The sequence below is a fragment of the Heptranchias perlo genome, chromosome 24 (genome assembly GCF_035084215.1).
Source record: "Heptranchias perlo isolate sHepPer1 chromosome 24, sHepPer1.hap1, whole genome shotgun sequence".
NCBI classification, from domain to species: Eukaryota; Metazoa; Chordata; class Chondrichthyes; order Hexanchiformes; family Hexanchidae; genus Heptranchias; species Heptranchias perlo.
Window position 1 is genome coordinate 27793143 of NC_090348.1, and position 13818 is coordinate 27806960.

The following is a 13818-nucleotide window of genomic DNA, read 5'->3' on the forward strand; positions in this document are numbered from 1 at the left end:
TTCAAATATAGAAACGGAACTGGTTGTTTTCTTAAGATGTCAAGTATTCATTTGTGCCTTGTTGTGGGACAGGTTAGAGCTGACAGTTGTTAAGAAGGTAGTACAGGATTGGAAAAGACCATTGCAGTCCACCTGGTAGGACCCACAGTTAAAGAAATACCATACTTTCATTCCTCAATTGCTTCTTTTGGCAAAATCCTGCCCAGCTCCCTCTTGAATTTGCTGAAACTATCCACTATCACTATTTCCCTGGACAGTCTGTTCCACGCATTCACAGCCCTCTGTGTGAAGTAGTTAAATCTAAACTGTCTATTTAACCTTCCATCATCTGAGCAGTTACTGGCCAGTAATACCTTATCTGCCTATTTTTTTTCCACATAAAGACAGTTCAGAAGCTGAAGAAAAATGTTATTGGGTGAGCTGGCTTCTGAAAAATTATTGACAATTTTTCTGGTGATCAATTCGATTCCATATATCATAACACAAAGATATAGTCAAAACCTGATAACATATCATCACACAGGATGTAACTATGACCTGTGTTAATCTCACACTGTTGTAGGACTGCTCTAATGGATCCTCCTTCTTTAAAACAACCTTGAATTGCAGGATTTATAATTACAAGCCTCATCCATTGTTAGTGATCTTGTTAACTGATATTTTATTTCTCTATTTGGAAGGCTGTTAAGTTTGGATGATGAAAATAATTGAATAAGGAAGAATCCTTCTATTGGTGTTGAGTCGAGGTGCAAATGTGTGTTCTCTGTACAAACATAAGAGTTTTTGAGTTTAGTACAATACAAAGCAACTCTGCAAGTTTAATAACAGAAGACTTGAATTGTATGGAAAAAAAAACAACCCAACTATTCAGACTCTTTCTTTCCACTTCAGTCCTAGGGTTTATCATTTTAAAGACTGGGGAATCTCTGATGGGAATGTTTTCAGAATCAAGAAATGACTGATAATTACATTTTCCTTCTTTCAGAGGATGTATTTTTATTAGAAACAGGGACTCCCAAGAACCTCCTAGTCTACGGACTGTTCACATCATCAAGGTAAGGCACAATTCAGATGTCTCATTTTCTATAAACTGTTGTTATCCTGAAGAACTTTTTAATGCATTTTTACTAAAAAAAAGAATTTATTTTATCATGTTAAATACAGTACATAGAATAGTAGTAAAATACTTCTATTACAAGGCACTATGTCTGTAGCTGACCACAACAAAGATATTTTAAATGAAAACTCGTTGGCTTCTGCAATGCCTTTGTGTTGTTGAACAATAGAATATGAATTACATACAGTTACCGAATATCAGAGTTAACCAAATCTCATTCGTGTTCTTTATTGTTGAATGAAAGCTTTTTTGAGAGAAAATTTTTGTGTTCATCAATATAAGATATCAGTACTGTGGAATTTTTGGCATTCATTGTCATTATCACGTGACCCAAGTTCAGGTATAGCATCAACAGTGCAAAGTAAAGCACCTTCTGTTCCACTATTAAATATAACCTCAGAAGAGCACCAGTAAATATTTCTGTTCCCCATGTGTTGAGAAAAGGCCTGTTCTTAATGTGAATAATACTCTTTCCCTCTCTTTTCTCTCTAACTCTCTTTTTTTCTCACAAAGCTTACCTCTTCATTTATAGTGAAATTATGTTAATAGTTGCTGGTATCCTTTATGATTCTACCTACACGTGATGTTGAATAAGCACTAAACAAATAAAAATGATACATTCCCTTTCTTATGACATTCATAGCCAATAACTATACATTTCCCCTTGTTCCCATAGCTCAGTATTTAAGGGTTCAGCTGTGTGCGTTTATAACATGCTTGACATTCACACTGTATTCAACGGACCATTTGCTCACAAGGAAGGACCAAACCATCAGTATGTTCCATACCAAGGCAGGATTCCATATCCAAGGCCTGGCACAGTAAGTAATAGAGGTCTGCTATACATTGACCTGGCTTACTTAATAACTCACCCAATTTTATAAATTATTTTCTAACCTATAGGTGTCAGCCTTGGCACAGTGGTAGCACGTTCCCCTCTGTGTCAGAGATTGTGGGTTTAAGCCCCGCTCCAAAAACCTGAACATGTAATCTAGGCTGATATTTCAGTGCAATACCAAGGGATGTCGAAGGCTACACTGTCGAAGGTGCTGACTTATAGATAAAATGTTAAACTGACGCTCCTTCTAGTGGCTATAAAAAACCTCATGGCACTATTCAAAGAAGAATATTTGACTTTCTATTTGGAAGACACAGTCCGAGTCTACTTGTGGGTTGAATGATGTGGTTCACTTATGTGCACGGCCATCACTTGATTAGAAAGCCAGACTTCAAATTCATCTTTATCTGTGTGATCACTTTTTTAGAGAAGCTTTGGGTTTTCTTGGTCTGACTGCAATGCCAGTCAATCTACAGCTGCAATTACATGAATTATCTAGCACACAAAGTTATCCAAAGTCCAAACTGAACCTTCTCAATTCATAAACATCTAATTAGATCCATGCTCAACCCCTCAGGATTAGTTTGAACTTTGAATGAGTCATTGGCACTCAACTGTAATAATTGATGTAGACAATCTCAGTAAATTCATAAATAATTGAAGCTATTTCTAAATATTCTAAGTAAAAAATGAAGAAAGGATATGTTAAGAACTAAATATTAGATGTGAGAACATGTTCCATTCAAAAAGTCAAACCCACCTTGGCCATTCGTTTTAATAATTTTATTTAAAATTCTTAGTCAATAGAAACTTTGAACCAGCAGAAAGTACGCTGCTGAGCCATATTTTTTTTCTGCTATTAGCATTGGCTCCAATAACAATGGGTACGATTTAGGTTTAGGTTTGATAAGCAATAGAATCAGTGCAGGTCAAGTGGAGCTGAAATGCTCACAGGAGCTGTTTCTTTGAGCCTTGTCAGCTGTTGATGTGTAGCCCTCTTCCTTCAGCTGGTGTGTGGAAGTCACGATACACTATAAGGGTAAAGTACGCATGTACATCTATTCCTTAAGTGTACCCATTAACATAGAGTTAAACTGCCATCTAAATGTCAAAATATTCCTAAAGGCAATATTTGTTTAATCTAATGAACAGAAATATTTCAGGTGTTAAAGCCACAATATTGTATCAATGTCACCTAGAAACAACATCAGGCACGTAATTCCTAAACTGGTGAGTTTCTGATCTCAGCCTGATTGTCTTTGCCCAAAGGAAAAATGTAAATGTGGAGAACAAGTCAACCAAACCTACACTCCCATGTGTCTAGGAGATTCTGGGAACAGATCAATTGCCCATCTATTTATTCAGTAAATGGTATATAAATAGAATAGATTTAAAGAGGGGAAGAATGAACTAGCAAAAATAGGGAGAATTTTTTTTTTATTCGTTCATGGGATGTGGGGGTCGCTGGCAAGGCCAGCATTTATTGCCCATCCCTAATTGCCCTTGAGAAGGTGGTGGTGAGCCGCCTCCTTGAACCGCAGCAGTCCTTGTAGTGAAGGTTCTCCCACAGTACTGTCAGGAAGGGAGTTCCAGGATTTTGACCCTGCGACGGTGAAGGAACGGCGATATATTTCCAAGTCAGAATGGTGTGTGACTTGGAGGGGAACGTGCAGGTGGTGTTGTTCCCACGTGCCTGCTGCCCTTGTCCTTCTAGGTGGTAGAGGTGGCGGGATTGGGAGGTGCTGTCAAAGAAGCCTTAGGGAGTTGCTGCAGGGCATCCTATAGATGGTACACACTGCAGCCACGGTGCACCGGTGGTGAAGGGGGTGAATGTTTAGGGTGATGGATGGGGTGCCAATCAAGCGGGTTGCTTTGTCCTGGATGGTGTCGAGCTTCTTGAGTGTTGTTGGAGCTGCACTCATCCAGGCAAGTGGAGAGTATGCCATCACATCCTGATTTGTGCCTTGTAGATGGTGCAAAGGTTTTGGGGAGTCAGGAGATGAGTCACTTGCCACAGAATACCCAGCCTCTGATCTGCTCTTGTAGCCACAGTATTTATATGGCTGGTCCAGTTAAGTTTCTGGTCAATGGTGACCCCCAGGATGTTGATGGTGGGGGATTCGGTGATGGTAATGCCGTTGAATGTCAAGGGGAGGTGGTTAGACCTTCTCTTGTTGGAGATGGTCATTGCTTGACACTTGTCTGGCGCGAATGTTACTTGCCACTTATCAGCCCGAGCCTGGATGTTGTCCAGGTCTTGCTGCATGCGGTCATGAACTGCTTCATTATCTGAGGGGTTGCAAATGGAACACTGTGCAATCATCAGCGAACATCCCTATTTCTGACCTTATGATGGCGGGAAAGTCATTGATGAAGCAGCTGAAAATGGTTGGGTCTAAAGTACTCATCTGTTTTATAGAAATGTATAGAAGTTACAACACAATAACAGGCTAACCAGTCCATGTCAGTATTTACCCTTCTCACTTCTTTGTCATTTTGTACAACCAGATATTTTTGTGAAGATTTTATTTTTTTATATTTATTGGGGAGAGGATATTAATGCTGGGGAATAGAACATCTTCCATTTCAGCTACTCGGGGGGAATTTTAAACTCTCCACGATGGGTGGGAGAGGGTCGGGCAGGGAGTTAAATTGTTAAAAACCTGAAACCCGACCCCAATCCGCCACAAACACACCTCTTTCCGGTTTAACCCGCTGTGGTTGGGGGACAGCCAAGTAATCTGCTCTGGAGAGGCGGGTCCGTGATTATAATATTGAAATGAGGCTTCGTTCCTCAGGTTTTGGCAGCCGTTTAAATTTAAGGCTGGCCGGTCGGGTTTCCCAGGGCTCGGGAAACCTGACAGCTGAAGGGAGGCGAGAACAGTTGGATCCAGCAGATGAGTGCTTTCCAACTCTGCTTGTGGACCAGGAGGAGCAGGAGTGCTTCCCCCGGCCCCTCAAGCAAACCTTCTGCCGCAATCTCTCCCTCCCCGCACTCGACTGACTGCACCCCCACCCCCCATGATCGGCTGACGACCCCTCCACGATCTGCCGACCCACTAGCAATACTATCTCTCCCCCCCCCCCCACTACGATCTCTATCTCTTGCCCCCCGCGATCTCTATCTCCCCCCCCCGTGAACTCTATCTCTCCCCCCCGCGAACTCTTTCTCCCCCCCCCGCGAACTCTTTCTCCCCCCCCCGCGATCTCTATCTCCCCCCCCCCGCGAACTCTATCTCTCCCCCCCGCGAACTCTTTCTCCCCCCCCCGCGAACTCTTTCTCCCCCCCCCGCGAACTCTTTCTCCCCCCCCCCCCGCAAACTCTATCTCTCCCCCCCCAGCAAACTCTATCTCCCCCCCCGCGAACTCTATCTCTCTCCCCCCCCCCGCGAACTCTATCTCTCTCCCCCCCCCGCGAACTCTACCTCTCCCCCCCCCCCCCGCGAACTCTACTTCTCCTCCCCCCCACGATCTCCATCTCACCCCCCCCCACCACTGACCCCCGATCTTCTCGATTGCCTGGGACTGTATCCAGCAATCCCCGGCTGCTGCCTTCTACAGGAGGCTTTCCCGCCTGGCAGCCGGTCGGCCTCTCAATCTGGTCGGTTGCCAGAAGGGAAACAGAGTAAAAAAATTCTAATGAGGTCCTGCCGTTAAATTCGGCAGGACCTCTGCCTTCCTGGTATTTCCAGGTTTCCCACCACTGACACATGCCCCCATTCTCTTCCCATCTCCCCGTAAATATCGGGGCTTCAGTGTTAGTAAGAAGCACTCAGTGTGAAATCAGGTACAGCAGAACTAGATTCAGAGTAAAGTTCCCTCTACTTGCCCTAAAAACGTGCCTCAGCCCAACCTCAACAGAACACAGATTATTTTCCTGATTCTCACACCAAACCATCCTGCTAAGGCTCTTCGAAGTGACATTGCCAAATAGGGTCAAATTGTTTCGCGCTAGAGGCCATTGCCCACTAGAAACTGTATTGAAACTGATCAAACATATTCCATGTAGGAGCCTTACAGCCAGCAGGTAGTGGAGACTTTCATCCCCTTCGTCTGGGCTGGATGTCCCAGAGGTAAATGTTCAGTATCTAACTCACAGTGCTGCTCTGTTCCACAAGGATTTAAATTCTGCTGGTTAGATAAGCATCACACTTAAAAATTTCAATGGAGTTTGCATGTCAGTAATACCAGCTTTTAGTGTTAGATAACAGAAAGATAACACAATGAAGATGTCAGTCTTCCCAAAATGACGTTTAAATCCCGCAAAACGGAAGAAGTTTACAGCACCTGTCACCAAAAGGATAAAGGAAACTTTGTTTCATTCTTTACTACTGCCCTCTTCTTACCATAACAAGTACTGAAATAACAATACTATCCAGCTGCTGTACTCTCTGCTGTCGATAAAACATTTTCAAAAGGAATATCAAGGATCATTTTACACATAATTAGCTCCTGGTTCTGAAAAAAAATTACCTGCCCAATTTGGTATAACTAAAAATTCGAAGATTTGATCCATTCATGCTTTCGAAAGCTTCCAATATATTTAGTTGCCATGGATTTCCCTTCTACACCCTCTACAGTTGTCCACAGCTTCTGCATTTCCTGCCTCAATCAACGGGGCCATGGTTTTTCCACAACTACCATCCCACAGCTCAGTAATCAGCCGACAGGAAGTATACTTTTGCAGGATAGGACTAATCCTTCCAGATTTTCTTCCTCCTTGAGTAGAGCCACACGACATCTCCTTTGTTAGTCGAAGCCAAAAACTGATTAGGATTGACACCTTTTACAAACTTCAAAACAGTATACGGTTAGAATTATAGTCTGAGGTCTTATGTTCTTATAGATGTTGCCACATTATAATACCCAGGAATAGAAAAGGGTCTTTAAATTATAAACCTGTCTTTTGAGCCTAGAAATTACCATTGGCGATACTTGTGGATGAATAGTTAACTCAGTGATGTGGCTTTCCACTTATTTTAAATGGGTTAACACCACTGCTAAAATAATGGAGAGAGTAACATCATGCGAGCATGCTAACCATTTATCCACTGTTATCACTAGCAATAATTCCTAGACTTTGGTGTCTATTTCAGATGTTCAAAATTTTTGGGCAGCATAGGCAAAAAACAGGAAGGGTGGAAACCTAAAGCTGGCTGGCCTCACCCACACAGCTTCACTAGATTGGAAAATTAGTAAAAGGCTAGAACTTCAATTCAATTTCAGGCTGAAAGTCCAATGTTCTGCTGTTGGGTCCTGCAGGTTTGGGCAGCTTTTTATGTGATATATTCATGCATATTATCTGTTTAAATGATATAAACAATGCTGTTCTTTGAAGTCCAGATTGTCCGGGATGTTTTATCAAGCTAATAATCACTGCACTTTGATCAACAGTGTAAACTCTTGATTTGTTTTAGGCAGAGCAAATATTTATCTTTTATTGTTTTATTATATCTAGTTTGGAGAGCAGAGTTATCACAGTTGATATATCAGTTCAAACAGCTAACAAAAAAATCCACAAGAATAACATAAGTGCCTGAAAATCAAAGCCTGAGACAGTCAAGAGACATTAATTTCAATGTAGTTTAATGAAACAGATTTTTACTTGCTTTGTATCACATTCCAGTCTTCTTCTTTAATTGTTAGTGTCCTGGAGGAGCTTTCACACCAAACATATTGTCAACAAAGGATTTTCCAGATGAAGTGGTTACATTTATCCGGAACCATCCTATGATGTTTAACCCTATTTACCCAACCAATAAGCAGCCTCTCATTGTGAGGATTAACACTGATTACAAGTACACCAAGATAGTGGTGGATCAAGTGAAGGCTGCAGATGGACGATACCATGTCCTCTTTCTTGGCACAGGTAAGACATCCAAAAGAAATGATCTAAACTCCAATAAGCAGGATTACATTAAAGGCATACAATTGTCATTTAGAAGTGCTGAGAAAACCTTTGTTGTTTGCCAGACATTCAGCAGAATGATACAATTCACACCAACAAGTCGTTGTGTTGCCAAAATTATGTTGTATTGCTTACATCTGCCATTATTGCCAGAAAAATAATGCATAATATTCATAAGCCAGATACAGATGAGAAAGACCATTCAGTGCACTTTAGGTCGTCCATCCAGAATGAGCCCACAGTTTTCCTGTTACGGCATCCAACTTTTTAAAAATGATGCCAGAGTTTTCACCTCCACTACCCTACACACGAGTCCTTTCCATGTGTTGATCACTCTTTGGGTTAGATCTTCACTTTGTGCAAGAGTGTAAAACGGGTGATAGCGAGTCAGCAACCTGTTCTACATCTCTCCCGATTTTTATTTCCACTGAAGTTCAGTTTGAAGTCGTGTTCCAAATTCTCCTTTTGTACACAATTTACTACCTTGTAAACCTCTGTAACTTCACATCTCGATCACCTCCCTTCAATGATGTAAAGCCCAAGTTTCTCCAGTCTTATCTCATAACTTAGTCCCCTGACGCTAGTGATCGATCTCATGGCTCGTCTCTGACTCATTCCCTGGCATGGAATGTTTCCTATGTGTTCACATATCTTATTTTCTCTATTCAGTTTCTGGGTTAGCTTCCGTCTAAATTCCACATGCACTAATCCTCTTCTGTCTGTAGGTGTAGGTGTGTGGGTACCAGTGGGTGGGCACAAAGCACCTTTGGTGCGCTATGACCTGAGCTGGCATGCCTCTGTTTGTCCTCCTTTTGTTCCTCCAAAAAGATGAGATAGGAGGACTCCTATTGGGAAACCTGTTGGTGGGAGCAATGGTACTGGGAGCAAAAATAAAAGACGCAGCACAATTGGTTCAAAGTCTCCTGAGAGCCCGAGTGCCAGCCGAAAGATAACCTGACCTTGGAAGGGGTACAACGTGGATTCACCAAAATGATACCAGGGCTTAAAGGTTGCATAAAATTGGTTTGTGTTCCCTTGAATTTAGACGTTTGAGGGGTGATCTAGTTGAGGTGTTTAAAATGATAAAAGGATTCGATAGGGTCGATACAGAGGAACTATTTCCTCTGGTCAGGGAGTCCAGAACAAGAGAGCATAATCTTAAAATTACAGCAAGCCCATTTAGGAGTGAAATCTGGAAGTGCCTTTTCATGCAAAGGGTAGCGGACATCTAGAACTCCCCCCTCCCCCCCCACTCCACGAAACACTGTGGATGCTGGGTCAACTGAAATTTTAAGACTGAGAACGACCGATTTTTGTTAGGTAAGGGTATCAAGGGATATGGAGCACAGAAAGGTAATTGGAATTGAGGTACAGATCAGTCATGATCTAATAGAATGGAAGAACTGGCTCGATGGGATGAATAGTCTACTCCTGCTCCTATGTTCCCAAAGAAGTTGGCATTCCAGGGGTATCAACAATCAGCATAGTCTGATTGGCCATACCCACCAAGATGCCACTAGCCATAGGTACAGGATTGTTGCACCTATCCGACACTAATGCTGGGGAGCTGTCGTCAGAGAGCAAGATGCTGAGCTGTGCCAGTGGTTGCTAGGACACCTGCAGCATAGGGCTGGCAACCTGAAATCTTCCTCCACCTTCTTGCAGGTGTGCTACAATGCTGACCTATGAAGATGGTGCCATTAAGTGACAAGGAGGGCCACCTTCCTCAACAACCACCTCATACAGGACTACCTCCATTTCAGCAGGTCATTAAATGGGTGTCAAGTGCTGGGCTGCTCAATCACATGCCCGCAGACTCCTGCCTGCAGCTTGGATTTCATTACATTTCATTTTTGCCAGTAATTTCTTCAGCCACCCCTCCCCCCTCCCCTCCATCAGTCTTGGCAAAGGCTGTCAGTGGGTTGAGATACCTTCAGAACCTTTGTTCTCCTATTCCCCCTTTAATTGTCTACATCCCTTTATATTCCATATACGCATAATTTTCTGCAGCCACCATTAATGCGCTCCCTCCACACATCCAAATCTGTATCTGAAGCTATGCATGATTATGATAATGAACTTCCCATGAAATATTGGATGCCAACAACTCATTTCACTTCAGGTCAGCATAACACCCATTTCACACCAATTGGGGGCAATTTTAATTTTGCCAATAGTGTAAAACGGGCGATAATGGATCATGCCCGTTATAGACATCTCCCAAGTTTTTCTTTCCACAATGAATAGGATCCGATATCGCCCATTTTACACGATCATCAAAAGTTAGAGTTACCCCCACTGAATGTAGACTACACCCAGAATGGAAAATCTAGGCTAATATTTTTTTATCTTGTAAGGTTAATCAAACCACTTAGTATTCAAAAAATATAATTAATAATTTATCTCAATGTTCCATTTTAACCAATTTTCATTTAGTAAAGTAATTTGTTTCTAATATGTCTTTCAGATAAGGGAACTATCCAGAAAATTGTTGTTCTGCCCAAAAATGCATCGGATAATGAAGAGCTTATCTTGGAAGAAATGGACGTTTTTGAGGTCTGACTCAATATTTTTATCAGCGCAAGTTAAACAGCGCTGCCCAGCTTTTATTCATTAGTTTGGAATTTATGAGGAAGCCTTTCGAAGTTTAACTCAGCATGGTTTTGTAGGTGAAAAAGATGTTGGTCAAAATCATAAACAGACAGAGTTAGATGCCGTGTAACAGATCCATGTGGAAATAATCAGCCCTTTCTTTGTGTTCAAACTGCTGTTTCAGGTTCAAACCAGAAGAAATACAGAGTGTGCTGCTAATTATAGAAGTCCCCACAGATCTTCAATTTTATTTTAGGCAGCCAAACCATTCATGCTTTGAAGTAGCATGCTGTGGGTTTAGCATTAGACACTGGGGCCCCGATATTAGAGAGGAGGTGGGATGGTAGCGGGGCGGGGGGGGTGATTGGCGCATGGGTAACCCACCCAATAAAAAATGTCTGTTTCCCACGCGATCGCGATTCAATTGGTGCCACTTAACGTGGCTTCCAGGTTTGCCGGCCAAAAGCTGCGCAGTGTGCGGACTGCACACCCGCATCACAGGCCATCACCTGGAGGAACTCTATTTAAAGGGGCATTCCTCCAATGGCTTTTCCTGGAGCAAACACCCACACACCACAATGGAGCAACACAGGAGCAAGGCTGCTCCAAGGTTGATCAATGCCTCACTCCAGGTGCTACTGGATGAGGTGAGGAGGAGGAGGAGGGACCTGTTCTACCCGGTAGACGGGAGGAAGTGGCCTGCCTCTGCCACCAAGAAGGCCTGGCTCAAGGTGGCAGAGGAGGTCACCAGCAGCAGCAACATCTCCCGCACCTGGGTCCAGTGCAGGAAGCACTTCAATGACTTAACTAGGTCAGCCAAAGTGAGTACACTTACTCATTCTCCTACATTCCGTCTTCCACATCACCGCCCCCACCCCCCAACTCATTCTGCACTGCCAACACTACTCTATCACATCACTCCTCACACCCACTTAAGGCTCATCCTCAACTTACCTGCACTTCCTCAGCACTTCTTCACTTCCCCATTAGTCACCCCACAATTACCACTCAACTCAATCCTCATACAATGTCATGGCTCTGTCTCATACTCAGATGCATCTCTTTCACGGTCAGCCACACCCAAACCAATGCATTCATCGGTTGGCCACGTCACCATCACTCACTCACTCACATGTCTGTACTTTCTCCCCTTCTTGGAGAAGACAGCTCAGAATGCATGGGAGAGAGCGAGGATGTGAGGGGGAGCACAACAAATCGTCGTCCTTACAGGCGGGAGCTCAGCCGAACCCTCGAGTGCCTGTCCGTCAGAGACTGGCGCCTGACAAACGTCTGGTGACAGAACTTTAACATTCATCACACACAATATGAATTGATGTTAACATGCTTTGCCATCTTCCGCACCTCAGTCTGCTCATCACAACATGACACATCTGTGATGATGCTTAATATTTCCTTCTGTTCTCTTACAGAGCCTTCAGCGACTGCTGTGACGGCAGAGGGTGATTCCTCAGAGGACCTGCCGGCCTCTGAGGGTGCACCGTCACATCTGAGCGAGCCATCCACCAGCGCAGATATTCACACCTCGGTGGGTCCCAGTCCTCAGTTAGTTGGGTTGGCAACTGGTGAGTTACCACACACGTGTGCACAAACACTGGTGGCAGGGGCAGCTGTGGAGAGTCTGCGTCGGTGGGAGCACTCCTCTCCAGGCTCTGCTCAGCTGGACACAGATGCTGAACCCTGGGGGCCATCCTTTAAAAGAAGAATGATTGAGGGACAGCAGCACATTGGCGAGGTGCTGGAACAGGTGCCACGCGCACTCTCCACAGTAGTGCAGAGGATGGAGGAGTCCAACTCCTGCATGAGTGGAATGGTGACACAGGTACAGGAGGGAATCTCTGAGATACTGTCACAGGGACATGAGCAACTCTCTGAGATACTGTCACAGGTAAGTGCAGGAATGTCTGCGATGGAGAGAAGGCTAGCCTCCATTAAGCTTCAAGCACGGCTCACAAATGAGTCCATTCAGGCCCTGATACCAGCCGTTCAGACTCACAGTGAACAATATTCTGCCTCCTTAGACAGGCAGACAGATACACTAGCACTGGCCTTACAAGACTCCACACATGTCCTCCAAACTTTGTCCAGCAGAGTGGTAGGAGTGATGTGGGCCTGGACAAGGGGAAGGATGATGGTAAAAGGGGACATGGAAATGGGGACGCCACTCAAAGCGCTCCCAATCTCACCCGTTGCCTCCCTCTCAACCAGTACCCGCAATGCTGCCTCCTCTCCAGGTGGCCGAGTCTGCCCCTGCACAGGTGCGGATGGAGCAGTCTTTGGAGGGGCCCTCACGGGCTCCAAAACCCAGAGGGCGTAGACCCAAAGCATCTAATCGGTCAGGGCTTGAACAAGAGCAACCTGCCACTATCTCTGCTGCAGCCACAGGGGATGCACCACGTAGAAGTTATCGGAAGAGAAAGGCGAAGGTTTTATAAGCACGAAGTGGATGCACAAGGATGGTTGACGGTTGGTCATGTTTTTTTTTATATTAGCTTTTTGTTAAACTCACATTCAAATATTATGATTGTCACCACTACTGCCACGTCTTGGCCATTCTTGACTGGCTTTCGTGACAGGGCCCATGCATGAGGTTCACCATGAACGACGACACTTGATGCCACCCATTGGGTCATTTTACAGTGGGTGTATGTATTTGCAGGACTGTTTTGTGCAGGAAGTGGGGGGGTGTTGGCACTGGTCTTTCCAGGTGGTGTGAGGACTGAACACTTCACACTTTCTGATGTTAGGAGAACTGTTCACATATGAGTGACTCCCTGGCCTCACAAGCAGCCAGGTGAGCCACTGCTCTGCCCATGGGTTCCCCCTGTTCCTCCTCCTCCTCCTCTTCCACCTCCTCCTCCTCAATGTGGGTGGCAGATGTGGATGGGGCCTCCTCAAGCGGCACCCCTCTCTGTTGTGCAATGTTGTGCAGGGCACAACACACGACTATAATGCTTCCCACTCTGTCTGGTGCGTATTGAAGCGCTCTCCCAGAACGATCAAGGCACCTAAATCGCATCTTGAGCAGCCCTATAGCATGCTCAATTGTAGACCTGGTGGCGATGTCGCTGTCGTTATATCAACTCTGTTGCTCGGTGATTGGGTTTCTCAGAGATGTCACGAGCCACGTGTGCAGGGGGTATCCCTTGTCCCCGAGGAGCCAGCCTTTAAGGGTGTTTGGTGCGTGGAAGAGGGGCGGGATGTTGGATTCCCGGAGGATGAAAGAATCGTGGTAGCTGCCAGGGTATCTGGCGCACACGTGAAGGAATCTTTTACGGTGGTCACAAACGAGCTGAGTGTTGATCGAGTGATAGCCCTTCCTGTTGATGAACAGTCCTGGCTCGT

The 13818-nt window shown here is 44.5% G+C and overlaps 1 protein-coding gene across 3 annotated transcripts in view; it reads left to right on the forward strand.

The window, feature by feature from the left end:
* sema3c (sema domain, immunoglobulin domain (Ig), short basic domain, secreted, (semaphorin) 3C) overlaps positions 1-13818 on the forward strand; it is a 206022-nt gene that overhangs the window by 165674 nt on the left and 26530 nt on the right. For all 3 annotated transcript variants that reach the window (XM_068004943.1, XM_068004942.1, XM_068004945.1), the window contains exons 10-13: positions 986-1055; positions 1794-1938; positions 7602-7824; positions 10331-10419. In XM_068004943.1, the coding sequence (XP_067861044.1) occupies positions 986-1055; positions 1794-1938; positions 7602-7824; positions 10331-10419 (527 nt within the window). The remainder of the gene's footprint in view (positions 1-985; positions 1056-1793; positions 1939-7601; positions 7825-10330; positions 10420-13818) is intronic.